This window comes from Theropithecus gelada, chromosome 2, assembly GCF_003255815.1.
Source record: "Theropithecus gelada isolate Dixy chromosome 2, Tgel_1.0, whole genome shotgun sequence".
NCBI classification, from domain to species: domain Eukaryota; kingdom Metazoa; phylum Chordata; class Mammalia; order Primates; family Cercopithecidae; genus Theropithecus; species Theropithecus gelada.
Genome location: NC_037669.1, coordinates 150,293,224 through 150,309,401, shown reverse-complemented (window position 1 = coordinate 150,309,401; position 16,178 = coordinate 150,293,224). Strand labels below are relative to the sequence as shown.

The window sequence follows — 16,178 nt, the reverse complement described above, 5'->3', positions numbered from 1 at the left end:
CAAAAAAAAAAAAAAAAAAAAAAAAAAAAAAAAAAAAAAAAGGTGGGCGTGGTGGTACACATCTGTAATCCCAGCTACACGGGAGGCTGTGGCATGAGAATCACTTGAACCTGGGAGGCGGAGGTTGCAGTCCATGCCACTGCACTCCAGCCTGGGAGTGAGACTCTGTCTCAAGAAGAAAAAAAAAAAGGCCAAAAGACTTAATAGTCATTTATCCAAAGAAGATATACAAATGGCCAAAAAGTACATGAAAAGATGTTCAACATCACTCATTATTAGAGAAATGTAAATCAAAACCATAATGAGATGCTACTTCATACCCATTAGAATGGCTATTAAAAAAACAAAAACTGAAAATGAGAAAGTGTTAGAGAGGATGTAGAGAAACTGCATCCATTATACACTGCTGGTGGAAATACAAAATGATACAGCCACTGTGGAAAACAATACGGCAATTTCTCAAAAAAGTAAACATAGAATTACCATATGATCCAGTAATTCCACTTCTGGGTATATACCCAGATGAATCTGAAAGCAGGAACTCAACAGATATTTGTACACCCATGTTCATAGCACCATTATTCACAAGAGTTAAAATGTGGAAGCAACTCAACTGCCCACCAATGGATAAACAGATAAAATGTGGTATTTACATATAATGAAATACATTCAGCCTTAAAAAGGAATAAAATTCTAATATATGCTACACTACAGATGAACCGTGAAGACATAAGTGACATAAGCCAGACATAAGAAGATAAATATTGCCTGGGCATGGTGGCTCACAACTGTAATCTCAGCACTTTGGGAGGCTGAGGCAGGCAGATCGATCACAAGGTCAAGAGATCAAGACCATCCTGGCCAATGTGGTGAAACCCCGCTTACTAAAAATACAAAAATTAGCTGGCGTCGTGGTGCGTGCCTGTAGTCTCAGCTACTTGGGAGGCTGAGGCAGGAGAATCACTTGAACCTGGGAGGCGGAGGTTGTAGTGAGCCAAGATCACGCCACTGTACACGCCTGGTGACAGAGCGAGACTCTGTCTCAAAAAAAAAAAAAAAAAAGATATTGTATGATTTCACTTATATGAAATCAAATTATAGTCAAAATCATAGAAAGTAGAACAGAGGGACTGTGGGAGAGTGGGAAATGTAGTGTTGTTGCTTCATGGGGACAGAGTTTCAATACAGGATGATGAAAAAGTTCTGGAGATGGATAGTGGTGACAGTTGCCCAACAATTTATTATTTCTCCATAGTTCTTTTGCTCTTGAACTGACTTGTTTTGCTGTCTTTTATGCTTAAGTTTTGATTTCATGGCTTCATTAGCCATATATTTCTGCAAATAAGATGCTGTAGTTTATGCATTATGTTACGTATTTCATCATCAATTATGGCTACAAAACCAAGTTCAATATGAGAGGGGGTCATGTTTCTGAGCAAAACTAATACAAACTCTATTGTATTCATTTTACTGTTCTTTTTTTTTTTTTTTTACATTGCTCCTTGTGGAGCAGGACTACCCCATAGGTAATGTGCCCAGAGTAGCCTGTTCTTCATTCTTTAAATTACTTCCATTGTCACATCTGGTTAACTACTACTGCTGCCACCTTCAGAAAAGGTATGCTTTTTCTTGAAAAAAATAGTTCAGGATGCTTATATCACCATTAGAAAATGAGGATTAAAATAAAAGTTTACTTTTCTAATTTAGCTAATAATTTTAAATAATAAACCCAGGCTTGTTTGAAAAATTAAAGTAAGTGTAAAAATGTTATAAAAATAAATGTCAAAAATCCCTATTCTGGCCAAGCACAGTGGCTCACGCCTATGATCTAAGCACTTTGGGAAGCCGAGGCAGGCAGATTGCCTGAGCCCAGCAGTTCAAGACCAGCCTGGGCAACAGTGAGACCTCATCTCTACCAAAAATGTAAAAATTAGCCAGGTGTGGTGGTGTATGCCAGCACTCAGGAGGCTGACGCAGAAGGATTGCTTGTGCCTAGGTGGTTGAGGCTGTAGTGAGCCATAGTTGAGCCACTGCACTTCAGCTTAGGTGACAGAGCAAGATGCTGTCTCAAAAAAAAAAATAAAAAATAAACCCCACCTATTTTTTCTTCATAGATTTTCTGTATGCTTCTGGGTTACATTTGATAAAGTAACCTTAATAAAAATTAACTCGAAGCAAAGACCTAAATGTAGGAGCTAAACCTATCAAACACTTAGAAGAAAACATAGATGTTAAGTCTTTGTGACCTTGGATTAGGCAAAGATATTTTAGATATATGACACCAAAAGCATAAGTAACACAAGAAAAAAATAAATAAATTAAACATCAAAATCAAAAACATTTGTGCCTCAAAAGTCACCATTAAGAATGTGAAAGGTCAGCCGGGCGCGGTGGCTCAAGCCTGTAATCCCAGCACTTTGGGAGGCCGAGATGGGCGGATCACGAGGTCAGGAGATCAAGACCATCCTGGCTAACACAGTGAAACCCCGTCTCTACTAAGAAATACAAAAAATAGCCGGGCGAGGTGGCGGGCGCCTGTAGTCCCAGCTACTCGGGAGGCTGAGGCCGGAGAATGGCATGAACCCGGGAGGCGGAGCTTGCAGTGAGCTGAGATCCGGCCACTGCACTCCAGCCTGGGTGACAGAGCGAGACTCCGTCTCAAAAAAAAAAAAAAAAAAAAGAATGTGAAAGGTCAATTCACAGATAGGAGAAAAACTCTGCAAATCACATATTTAATAAGGGATTTCTATCTAGGATATACAAAGAATGCAAATCAAAATGCTTTGAGTTAATTTTTTTTAATGAGGTACCATTTCACAAGAAGTGGTAGCAAAAACGTGGAGAAACTGGAATACTCATACATGGCTTATGGGAATGTAAAACGGTACAGCCACTTTGGAAAACAGTCTAGCCATACTCAAAAGGGATAAACAAAGAGTAACTGTATGACCCAGCAATTCCACTCCTAGGTATACACCCAAGGGAAATGAAAACTTACATCCATACAAAACCCTAACAAATGTTCACAGCAGCATCATTCATAATAGGCAAAAAGTGAAAACAACCCAATTGTCCATCAATTAGTGCACAAATAAGTAAAATGTGGCACATTCATACAATAGAATATTATTTAGGAATAAAAAGGAATGTCTATGTCACAACATGGATAAACCTTAAAAACATGCTTACTGAAAGAAGCCAGTCATAAAGGACCACATATTGTATGTTTCCATTTATATGAAATATTCCGAATAGGCAAATCTACAGACAGAAAGTAGAGTAGTGGTTGTCTAAGAGTGGGAGGGATGAGGGGTTTGGGAGGTTATAGCTAAAGGGTGCCAGGTTTTTTTCTCAGGGGTGATGAAAATGTTCTAAAATTGATTGTTGTGATGGTTGCACAATTCTGTTAATATGCCTAGCCAATGAGTTGTACATTTTGAATGAATGAATTGTATAGTATACAAATTATATATCGACAAAGCTGCGGAAAAATAGTCACATGCTGTAATATGGTCCTCCTGTGCATCACTAGTGAACTGTTTGTACCACAGAGAGCTTACCATGTTAGTTTGACAGTGCTAACATTCTTTTCTTTCTTTCTTTCCTTTTTTTTTTGAGACAGAGACTGGCTCTGTTGCCCAGGCTGGAGTGCAATGGCGCAATCTCTGCTCACTGCAATGTCTGCCTCCCAGGTTCAAGCAATTATCCTGGCTCAGTCTCCCGAGTAACCAGAATTACAAGCACCTGCCAACACCATCATGCCAGGCTAATTTTTGTAGAGATGGGGTTTCACCATGTTGGCCAGGCTGGTCTTGAACTTCTGATCTCCGGTGATCCGCCCGCCTCGGCCTCCCAAAGTACTGGGGTTACAGGTGTAAGCCACCATGCCCGGCCGACAGAGCTAAAATTCTAGCTAAATTTTAAAACTCAGAAATTTTAAATAGATAAAATTTAAATTTTAACAAAAATTTCATCAAAATTTCTATCCATCGTGCTTAAATCAACATCAAATTGCTATAAAGGTGTCTGGACTTCAATTTCTGTAACGTGGACTAGGAACAAAGAGTTCTGGACCACTAACAGTATACCAACCACATCTATGTTATTTCTGCTTAGGACTACTCTCCTTTTGTTTTTCCTTTCTATATACTTAAGACATTAGACTTAAAAAAAAATTTAAGCATATAGGTAAGTTATATTTTTACCTATAATTTCATTTAGGTAATAAAAGAAACATTATAAAGTATTTTATATAGAAACGGATCCTGGGCTGGGCATGGTGGCTCACACCTGTAACACCAGCACTTTGGGAGGCTGAGGTGAGCAGAAGTCAGGAGTTCAAAACCAGCTTGGGCAACGTGGTGAAACCCTGACTCTACTAAAAATACAAAAGCCGGGTGCAGTGACTCATGCCTGTAAGCCCAGCACTTTGCGAGGCTGAGGTGGGCGGATCACCTGAGGTCAGGAGTTTGAGACCAGCCTGGCTAACATGGTGAAACCCCGTCTCTACTAAAAATACAAAAAATTAGCTGGGTGTGGTGGTATACACCTGTAATCCCAGCTACTTGGGAGGCTGAGGCAGGAGAATTGCTTGAACCCGGGAGGCAGAGGTTGCAGTGAGCCGAGATTGCACCATTGCACTCCAGCTTGGGCAACAAGAGGGAAACTCCATCTCAAAAAATATATATATACACACATATAAATATATATATATAAAAATATATATCTATATACACACACACAAAAAAAACTTAGCCAGGTGTGGTGGCATGTGCTTGTAATCCCAGCTACTACGGAGGCTGAGGCACAAGAATCGCTTGAGCCCAGGCGGCAGAGGTTGCAGTGAGCCAAGATGGCACCACTGCATTCCAGCTTGGGCAACACAGCAAGACTCTGTCTCAAAGAAAAATTTGACAGGGTTGAAATCACTGCTGTAAAACTGATTATTGTGATTGAGCTTAGTCTATAAAAGATGGGTAGGAAAACCCTGCAGGAGCCCACAACATAAGGAAGAAAACTTTCCTTTTCTTCTTATGTAGTCCTGTCCCATCATCTAGTGGCTTACAGTCTAGATGTTGAGACTTACCTGGCTACAGTGTTTAACTTCTCCCTGAGTTTTTAAATGTAAATTTTCATTGACATATATAACACATAAAGAAAAGTACACAAACCATCTGTGTTAAGTGTCTCTTTCTAGTTATAGTTCCACCCAAACCCAACACCTCAAGAATATCTGTTACCATGACTTCTATTATAGTTTTACCTATTTTGAACTTTAAATTAAAATCATATAGTATGTATCCTTTTGTATCTGACACTATTTAAGAGATTCATCACACTTTTCATGTGACTGTATTTCATTCATTTCATTGTATGACTACATTGCAATTCATTCATCCATTCTGCAGATGGGCATTTGGTTTGTTTCTAGTTGGAGGCTAATAGTGCTGCTATAAACTCTCTTGTACACGTTTTTGGTGAATGTGTGCACAAATTTCTGTTGAGTACATGCAAAGAACCGAATTGATGAGTTACAGGGTATATTTATATTCAACTTCAGCAGATACTGCTAACTCCCAAAATGACTGTATCAATTTAACCTGCCATCAGCAGTGTATGAGCATTCTAGATGCTTCATATCCTTGCCAAACTTAGCACTGTCTATCCTTTTCATTGTAGCCATTCTGATGGATATAAAGTGGTATTGCATTGTGGTTTTCATTTGCATTTTTCTAATGATTAATGCTGATAAACATTTTTCAATGTTTACTGGCTTGTTTGTATTTTTTGCTAGAATAAAAAAATTCTGTTCATTTTTATATGCCCTTATATCCAGCAACCTTGCTAAATTCATTTTTCTCATAATTTGTCTGTAGATTCTTTTGGGTTTTCTTGGGATACAATCACATCATCTGCAAATGGTGCCATTTTATTTCTTCATTTACAATTCTTTTATTAAGGCTTTCCATTTTGTTTCTTGGCTTACGGCACTAGCAAGAATTTTCACTACAATACTGAATAGAAGTGGTGATTAACTAGGGATCCTCCTTGTTTCTTATGCCAAATTGAAAACTTTTTATTCACTACTAAATGTAATGTTTGCTGTCAGGTGTGTGTGTGTGTTTAGCCAGAGAGCGCGCGTGTGTGTGTGTTTAGCCAGAGTCTCGCTCTGTCACCCAGGCTGGAGTACAGTGGTGCGATCTCGGCTCACTGCAGCCTTTGCCTCCAGGTTCCAGCGATTCTCCTGCCTCAGTCTCCCGAGAGCTGGGCCTACAGGCGCGTCCTGCCACACCCGGCTAATTTTTTGTATTTTTAGTAGAGACGGGGTTCCACCGTGTTGCCTAGGCTGGTGTTGAACTCCTGAGTTCAGGTGATCCACCCACCTCAGCCTCCCAAAGTGTTGGGATTACAGGCATGAGCCACTGCACCTGGCCTGTATTTTTTTAATTTTTTTTTTAAGACATTCTTCTCGGCTGGGGGCGGTATTTGTATTTTTTCTAGAGATGGGGTTTTCCCATGTTGCTCAGGCTGGTCTTGAATTATTGAGAGCAAGAGAATTGCCTGTGTTGGCCTCCCAAAGTGCTGGGATGCTAGGCGTGAGCCACCGTGCCTGGCCTGCTGTTAGTTTTTGCCAATTGTCTTTAACACACTAAGTTCCCTTCTATTACTAGTTTGACACTTACCATAATGAATAAAGTTTAATCAAGTCAAGTGTTTTCTGTATCAACTGATCATAAAATTTTTCTCCTTTATTTTGTACAAAACCCTAGATTCTCAGGCTCCTGCCCACAAACGGCAAACAATCCCATATCTAAAAGCTACTGTGGAAGTCCCTCATCTTTCTGAGGTTCTTCCTGCTCTAGTTTTAGCCCCTCTAGTTCTCACTGCCTCAGTAGATTTCTGATATCTTCAAATAAGATGATCCCAGCTATTCTTTGCAGCCACACTAGACTGCTGCCAAGTTATTTCATTAAAACAAAAATTCTGTTTTCGTGTTTTAATATCTGGAAGAACTGTTTTTAGCAATCTTTTTTTTTTTTTTTTGAGACGGAGTCTCACTCTGTCACCAGGCTGGAGTGCAATGGTGCAATCTCGGCTCACTGCAATCTCCGCCTCCTGGGTTCAAGCAATTCTCCTGCCTCAGCCTCCTGAGTAGTTACAGGCGCACGCCACCACGCCCAGCTAAATTTTGTATTCTTAGTAGAGACAGGGTTTCACCAGGTAGGCCAGGATGGTCTTGAACTCCTGACCTCAGATGATCCGCCTGCCTCAGTCTCCCAAAGTGCTGGGATTACAGGCGTGAGCCACCATGTCCAGCCGGCAATCATGTTTTAAACTTCACAGAATGTTTTTCTTCCTTGCTTCTTTTCCATAGGATCTTCTTTTTCTTTCATGGGTATTATCGCTTCTTAGGAACCTTCAGACCTCTCAAAGGGTGATAATGACAACTTTATTTTATTGTTCTTTTTTATCTTACTGTTCTACATCCTCTTGGGTCGTAACTTTTGTTTATTCATCTTGTTCCTTTTCTTTCATGATAGTTTTCCCAAAATGTCCTGTTCTTTCATATTCACAAATGTTGAATTCAAGTTTTCAACATATAGAGTTTACATGAGCTTCTTCTATGCAGGCTTGTTTTCCTAAGAAGGTTCTCCTCACTTGTGCAGGGTTAACTACAACTTCTGTGGATGTGAGTGGGCCATGCTGGCAACAAGCTTAACTTCAGGTTGTGTTTGCTGCTAAGCAGGCAAGCAGACAGCCAGTCTGGTCTCTCTCTTCCCCACAAATACAAATGCCAGTATGAGGAAAACCTGTTCTGGGGCATACTAAAATTCTTTTTTTTTTTTTTTTTTTTTTTTTGAGACAGAGTCTTGCTCCATCGCCCAGGCTGGAGTGCAGTGGCGCAGTCTTGTCTCACTGCAACCTCCGGCCTCCTGTGTTCAAGCGATTCTCCTGCCTCAGCCTCCCAGGTAGCTGGGACTACAGGCGCCCGCCACCACGCCTGGCTAATTTTTTGTATTTTTAGTAGAGATGGGGTTTCACTGTGTTAGCCAGGATGGTCTCGATCTCCTGACTTCGTGATCTGCCCGCCTTGGCCTCCCAAAGTGCTGGGATTACAGGCGTGAGCCACCGCGCCTGGCGGCATACTAAAATTCTTAAACCCAACTGAGGCAGGCAGTTGTTTCCCTGGGATCAATTCTCCAAGTTTCAGCCCTGGGGGAGAAATCTGTTTGGTGCAACTGCTCTGTGTATGGAGGTGGGATAAGAGGTACAAGGGGATTTGAAGGGTTGGGATGGTTCAGCCGGCCCAGCTGCTCAAAGTTTTTATTTAATCACTCTCCTTACTTCCTCCAACAATTCATTCTTGCTTTCTACAGAAGTCAACTTTAAGCCTGGAGCCTCTCTGTGACAATGTAGGGTACAATGGCTACCATTTCTGATGCTGACTTCTTCCACGCATATTGTATGATGTAGATTTCTCTACTTTCACTTTTCATCATAACACTAGCCTTCATTTTCCAGTTGGGAAATCTGTACCCCTATCATTTTTTACAGCACCTTTGCAGATTTACTTTAATTATTATGATTATGATTATTATTATTTTTTTTTTGAGACAGAGTCTCACTCGGTTGCCGGGGCTGGAGTGCAGTGGCACGAACTCAGCTCACTGCAACCTCTGCCTCCTGGGTTCAAGCGATTCTTGCACCTCAGCCTCCTAAGTAGCTGGGATTAAAGGCATGTGCCACCATGCCTGACTAATTTTTGTATTTTCAGTAGAGATGGGGCTTCATGAGGTTGGCTAGGCTGGTCTTGAACTCCTGACCTCAAGTGATATGGCCACCTTGGCCTCCCAAAGTGCTGGGATTACAGGCGTGAACCACTGTGCCCAGGTCACTTTAATTATTTTTTATACTAAAATTTCAATAATATCTTAGCAGTGGGCATGAGGAAGGTAGGGAGTAAACATGAGTAATCAGTCCATCTTTTTTTTTTTTGCGATGGAGTCTCGCTCTATCGCCCAAGCTGGAGTGCAGTGGCATGATCTCGGCTCACTGCAACTTCCGCTTCCCAGGCTCAAGTGATTCTCCTGCTTCAGCCTCTCAACTAGCTGGGATTACAGGCGTGTGCCACCATGCCTGGCTAGTTTTTGTATTTTTAGTAGAGATGAGGTTTCACTGTGTTACCCAGGATGGTCTCGATCTCCTGACCTTGTAATCTGCCCACCTCGGCCTCCCAAAGTATCAAGATTACATGCATGAGCCACCGTGCCCAGCCCAGTCCATCATCTTAAATTGGAAGCTCTCTATTTAAATCTTAAATATATAGGGTTTACACATTTTTTTTAAGAGCCTGAGATCTTTCAAACACCAAGACCCTCTCTTTCCAAATAACATCAATATTTGGCCACAGGATGTAAACACTCTATTAATTCATAAACCAAACAAAGAAACCAGGAGGAAGCATTCTTTATCAAAAGAACTAAATTAAGAAACTAAAACCTAAATAAGAAAATAAAACCACAGACTGGGCACGGTGGCTCACCCCTGTAATCTCAGTACTTTGAGAGGCTGAGGTAGGTCAGGCGTTAGAGACTAGCTGGCCAATATGGTGAAACTTGTCTCTACTAAAAATATAAAAATTAGCTGGGCATGGTGGTGGGTGCTTGTAATCCCAGCTACTCAGGAGGCTGAGGCAAAAGAACTGCTTGAACCCAGGAGGTGGAGGCTGCAGTGAGCAGAGATCGCGCCACTGCACTCCATTTTGGACAACAGGGCGAGACTCTATCTTGAAAAACAAACAAACAAACAAACAAATAAACTCCACTAATATACTGTGGTTTGAAAAGCATGTTACAGTTTATTAATTATTTCCTTTTAAGTATTCAAAAGAATTACACCCAAAGAATAAAAAAGTTTTTTTCTTTCTTTCCAGGCATGTAACTAGAATCTACAAACCATCTCTTGACATTTTCCCAATAAATTTTTTATGGTTTACAAAAGTAATATACAACTTAAATTTATAGTATTGTATTTCAAGTATAAATTACAATAAACATATTTCATTTAAATAAGGAGTTATATAAAATATATAGTAAAAGTTTCATTTCTTGTTAAAAAAAGAGTCAACCAGAATATTTAAATCAACAAAATATTTCAGTCATGTTTATAAAATTAAACCTTGACTTAATTAGCAAAAAAGTAAAAAATAAAAAAAAGGCCAGGTGTGGTGGCTCATGCCTATAATCTCAGCACTTTGGGAGGCCAAGGCAGGTGGATCACTTGAGGTGAGGAGTTCAAGACCAGCCTGGCCAACATAGTGAAACCCCATCTCTACTAAAAATACAAAAATTAGCTGGGCGTGGTGGCACACGCCTGTAGTCCCAGCTACTTGGGAGGCAGAGGTTGCAGTGAGCCGAGATCGCGCTACTGCACTCCAGCCTGGGCAACAGAGTGACACCATGTCTTAAAAACAAAAGAGGCTGGGCACAGTGGATCACGCCTGTAATCCCAGCAATTTGGGAGGCCAAGGCAGGCAGATCACTTGAGGTCAAGAGTTTGAGACTAGCCTGGCCAACATGGTGAAAGCCTGCTTCTACAAAAATACAAAAACTTGCTGGGCATGGTGGTGCATGTCTGTAATCCCAGCTACTTGGGAGGCTGAGACAGGAGAATCACTTGAACCCAGAAGGTAGAGGTTGCAGTGAGCTGAGATCAAGCCATTGCACTCCAGCCTGGGACAGAGAGGAAGACTCCATCTCAAAAAAAAAAAGAAAAAAAAGAAGCATAAAGAAAAAAATGAAACACCACTGTGCTAAATCTTACTAATTTAGAACAAGGAATAAAGAAAAACACATGTCAAATCTTTGCAGTTTGACAGAGGGGTGGTGGGGATACACTGCAGAAAAGTTACATTCAAAACTTTTTAAAGAATGATAAAAAAAAAATGCTAGGAAAAAAAGCCACTGAACCAAATGTAGAAAGACAAAGTTGAACCAATGGCTATACTAATACATTTAATCTAACACTTTTATGTATTCTCACTTATAGATCTTTAGAATTCTCACTTACAAAGGAGAATAAAGAGAATCTTGGTTTTTGTACTGTTTGCAATGCAGAGGTGTCACCCATCATAACTGACAAATAGTTCCATTTTAAGGCCTTAAACATTGCTAAATACATCTGCAAGAACTTGTTCTGTTGCCCTTTCCAAGGATAAACACCAGTAAAGACCAGTTTGAGTTGGAAAGAGGACTTTCCATTAGAGAGTAAAGAACATTTCATTTCTATGGTACGGCAGCTCCTCAGACGTGATTGTATCTGTTGAAAACAATTAGGACCAAGAAGCAAGCAACAAAAGCCACCAAGGAACTGAAACAGCACTAGTGTCAGGGCAAGAAAACACACATCCTTTATACATATTCCCACAGTTCTCACTCAGAGCCTAGTCACTTTCATTTTAGACTGAATTCTAACACATTTAGCCATCTAGTTTCTCAGGGCACAGCAAATCAGAGATAGCAAATTAGAAAATGTAGGAGTTTCTGACGTGGCAGGCATTTATTTTTTACTTAACAGACTACAAGTGATTCTGATGCAGTCAGAATGGAGAAGCCACTGTCCTAATATTCTAAGATAACGTGAACTTTCCTTATGCCCAACATATTGCTTAAGAACAACTGAGAGTTTGTTATGATTTATAAATGTTTTAAGAAAAACTTAGCCGGGTGCGGTGGCTCATGCCTGTAATACTAGCACTTTGGGAGGCTGAGGCAGGTGGATCATGAGGTCAGGAGTTCGAGACCAGCTTGGCCAACATGGTGAAACCCCGTCTCTACTAAAAATACAAAAATTAGCCAGGCATGGTGGTGTGCGCCTGTAATCCCAGCTATTCAGGAGGCTGAAGCAGGAGAATCGCTTGAACCTGGGAGACAGAGGTTGCAGTGAACCAAGAGCGTGCCACTGCACTCCAGCCTGGGTGACGGAGAAAGATTCCATCTCAAAAAAAAAAAAAAAAAAAAAAAAGAAAAAAGAAAAACTTGTTCAAGTTTGGGCATGTTAGGGTAATGTGGAGCATTCACTTTGATAAAACTCTTCATTTCCGAGATGGAAAGAGGGGAGGTAATACTAAAGGACATACTACCAATAGTCAATCTGCTCACAGGGTAATTTCTACTGAAACCATACAGATACTATGAGTGAACTGGGGCACTTGATGCAGAATGAAATAATGGCAAAAACTGAAAGAAGTTGAAGTTACACGAAGAGAAACATCGCATTAAACCAGAGTAGTCGCAACGCCAACAACCTCTCTATATAGCAGAATCTTCCAAACAAAATAGTTAGACTTATACTCACCTTTCTGAAAAATCAGAGTCTATAAATTTTCTAGCCCGTTTTCTATCACTAAAAAGGAAAAAAGATAGCATAAAAACAACACATACTTAGAAATACAATTTAATTTCATTAATACTTTATTATAACTTGTCTAATTATACATTGAATATATTTGAAGACTAAAACTAACAAATACAAAAGATAGGTACATAAAATAAATCCTAATTGTATCATGTGAACAAGATATCACAACATAATAATCATAGGTTGAAAAGAGCTCAATGAATAGTTAGGGAGGAAAACACTGCAGACCTGCAAACAAGACAGAGAAAAATCTTCTTCACTCTGTGAAATACTGACTATACCAGACAATCCTGTCACCTCCAATATAAAGCACAAATGGGGCTGAAAATATCCAGACCCTGGTCATTTCCAAAGTGGGCCAACACTGCTGGCACAGGCTTGGCTTTCACGTTATAATCTTTCAAGGCTATATAGAAATCCAGGGTAACCTTAGATCTACACAAGAATGTTCATGAGGATTGAGTAACGCCCATAGGATTACAGGTAATTCTGTCATTTCAGCTCATTTGATAATGGAAAAGTATGCATATACAAAACTCTTCTGTCTTTAATGTATTTGTACGTGTGCGTAGGCATGTATTTATGTATATTAATATGTATACATCTTAAAGCACTTTGCCAGGATTATTAATTCACTTAATATCCTTGAAGCAAGGAGATTCTTACTGCACTAAGATTTACCATCTGCTTGCTCAAACTCACATATGACAGAATCACCAATGCAGTATTCCACCATGTAAATAACTTCTAAAGTAACAAAACATCTCAAGTAACAAAACGAGATTTTCAGCAATTTATCTTATTTATTTTTCTTTTATGGAAGTATGAGGTACTAAAATGATAAAGAGTAGAGAAAGGTGTAAGTATTTTACAGGCAAAGATGAAACACATAGAAGTTTGTACTAAAAGTGACAAATTAGTAACATAGAAGAGATATTGATTCAATTGTTCAGCGTTTAAAAAGAAGAGGAAATTTAATAAAAAAATTTATTTGGCCTCTTTTCCTAACCTTTTCTGGTTTTTAAGGAAATAATTCATAGGGGAAATTCTGAGTATAGCCAACACTTAATATTTAACTCCTTTTTTATGTGAGTTAAAAATATATAAAAATATAGTTTTTATATTTCCAAAGCAGTTAAATGTTATAATAAAAGTAGTCCTATTCCAGAGTTTAAAAAGTCACGGCGTTCAGTTATGATTTATTGTACTGTTTTTTTCTGTTTAAAAATAGTTGTTCCAGAGATGATTTATATCTAAGATATAAAGTGAAATAAAATAGGTGATTTTAAAGGAAAAACATTTGTTTTTAAGAACTAAACTAAAATAAAACAAGAACAGAAGACAAGATAGTGAGAAAAAAATGTCTAAACTTCTTTTTTAAGGTTTTAAAAATAGTAACTTGCAACACTCTTACCCAGGGACCCAGCCAGTAGCTTCTGCTATGTGTGTCTGAGTAACCATTGCTGGTGCAGGGGTATATGGACTCCCAATCAGAACACTTCCTGAACTGGTTAGTCTCTGTGGTGTGCTTATAATCTGTAAAGTCAGGAACAAAGAATATGATATTCTTAATTATTAAGAAAAGCCTACAGGCAGAAAATAATGTTGATTGCTAACCTACATATGAGGAAATAAAAGGTACTTAATGTCAGTCATCTAAGAATATAAGCAATGCCTTTGATTTACTTATATCCTAGGATCTTAATGCACAAGTATCCTGAATACTGACATGAGGTCACAATTCAGGTTTCAGCAAATGAATGGCAATTTGGAAGGATTAAGTAGAGAACTGACAATGCTTCAAAAATCAGAAATATGAAAAGCTTTCTTTGAAACTGAGGAAATGAATTGCAGTACAGCTTGATTTACTAGAACCAGGGTAAGAGCAAATCAGACTTCCACAGTCCATCATACAGTATACACAAAGATACTATCCAGCTTGGATAATTATATAGATGCAATTTTATCCTTTTTAAAAAAAGTATTGGACAGGGAGCGGTGGCTCGCGCTGTAAACCCAGCACTTTGGGAGGCCAAGGTGGGAGGATCACCTGAGGTCAGGAGTTCAAGACCAGCCTGGCCAACATGGTGAAAACCCATCTCTACTAAAAATACAAAATTAGCCAGGTATGGTGGTGTGCGCCTGTAATCCCAGCTACACAAGAGGCTGAGGCAGGAGAATCGCTTGAACCCAGAAGGCGGAAGTTGCAGTGAGCGGAGATGGCACCATTGCACTCCAGCCTGGGCAAAAAAAGCAAAACTCCATCTCAAAAAAAAAAGAGTATTTCATGTTATTAAATACTCTTTGAAGACATTTTAAAGACCATAAAACATTCTACCATGTGGATTTATTATTCTCTATTAGATATATATGGATTTTTAATTGTTCACTATTATAAAGAATGCTGTGATAAACATTTTTGTACAAAGACCTCACCCTTAATTTCTATTTCCTAAGGCTAGACTCCAGAAAGGGGATTAATGGAACCCCTAAAGACTTTTTTAGAAAGGTACCTTATATGTGTTACCAAATTCCTTTCCAGGTCTTAAAATTTTCACTGGTTAAAAAACAAAACATGTTCTTCCCAAAGACATTTATAATAATTAATACAAAAAACCTAGCAGCCTAGTAATAGCTTTAGAAATATTTTCATGTAAAAAAAGGGGAAGAGGCACGCTCCAGTGAATGGGGATATTAATGAAACATGATTGGACCCTATTGGATAATTATTGAAGCAACTGTTGGGTATATAGTTCTATTTTTGTAAAGTTTTGAAAGTGTTCATGATAGTAAGTTTTAAGTCCCAACTCAGAGAGAAAAATATCTACAGGGACTACATGTAATTGAATAAGTCCTCAAACAAGAGAAATAGTTCTATTCTACTGCCTTATGCAAGACAAAATGCTAATTAATTTTTATCTCCCTGACCAAATGAAACATGTTTCTGCAGCCAGGGTGAATCATTAAATTCATTGCTAACTTGCTCCATATATAACTAAAGGGAAGGATTAATAAGCATTTCAAGCTCTTCATTTGCATTTGAAGGAGTCAAACAATAACCTCTGAAGCATAAAAATAGTTCAGACCTAGTTATTAAAGTCTAGTCAACATGTATTCATTTACCAAGTATTTAAGAATCTTAGCTAGCTTCTGTTTATGTTTGACTATGTTAGTTTGGGGCTAGGAAGATGTTAGTACCTACAATTGTTTATGAAATAGTTTTAGTAAGTTCATTCTGTAGTTACAAAAATAAAAACAAAAGTTAATAATACTGACAGATGTCTGGAGAGTTCTGATTATGTACAACACACCAAGGGTATTAAATAAGGCACTCAGAAGTTTGCCTCGTGCGAAAACATAAAAACAGAAAATGTGTCTGTACCTCTCAATGAATTCTGCCTTGCATTCCAAGTATGCTTGCACTTCCCACTCCACACGTCTGGTCCCACATCCCCACTTTCAATTCAGTGCAGGATCTTTAGGGGTGGAGAGTAACCTGCTAAACTATGTCCTTTGCAGGGTTTAACACAGTGGTAGGGGATGCTCATAGGAAAGGCACAATAAATATTTACTAACTGGGATAAAATACTCAACTTTTAAAATAATAAGAAAAAAAGTAACTTCATTTATTGATATGCTAAAAGGATTATATAAAATCCACTAAAAAAATAAAACATAGTTTCCACCAATCACTACATCACATTCTCTATCATGCTGACCTTGGGTATGGACAGCTTATGAAGAAAAATGTGAGTTAT

The 16,178-nt window shown here is 38.9% G+C and overlaps 1 protein-coding gene across 5 annotated transcripts in view; it reads right to left on the bottom strand.

The window, feature by feature from the left end:
* The window catches only part of TFDP2 (transcription factor Dp-2), a 196,407-nt gene that overhangs the window by 28,108 nt on the left and 152,121 nt on the right, over positions 1 to 16,178 (bottom strand). For 4 of the 5 annotated variants that reach the window (XM_025377601.1, XM_025377604.1, XM_025377602.1 and 1 more), the window contains 2 exons: positions 13,835 to 13,956; positions 12,358 to 12,405 (listed from right to left, as the gene is read on the bottom strand). In XM_025377601.1, the coding sequence (XP_025233386.1) occupies positions 12,358 to 12,405; positions 13,835 to 13,956 (170 nt within the window). The remainder of the gene's footprint in view (positions 1 to 12,357; positions 12,406 to 13,834; positions 13,957 to 16,178) is intronic. The other variant, XM_025377606.1, reaches the window with a different exon arrangement.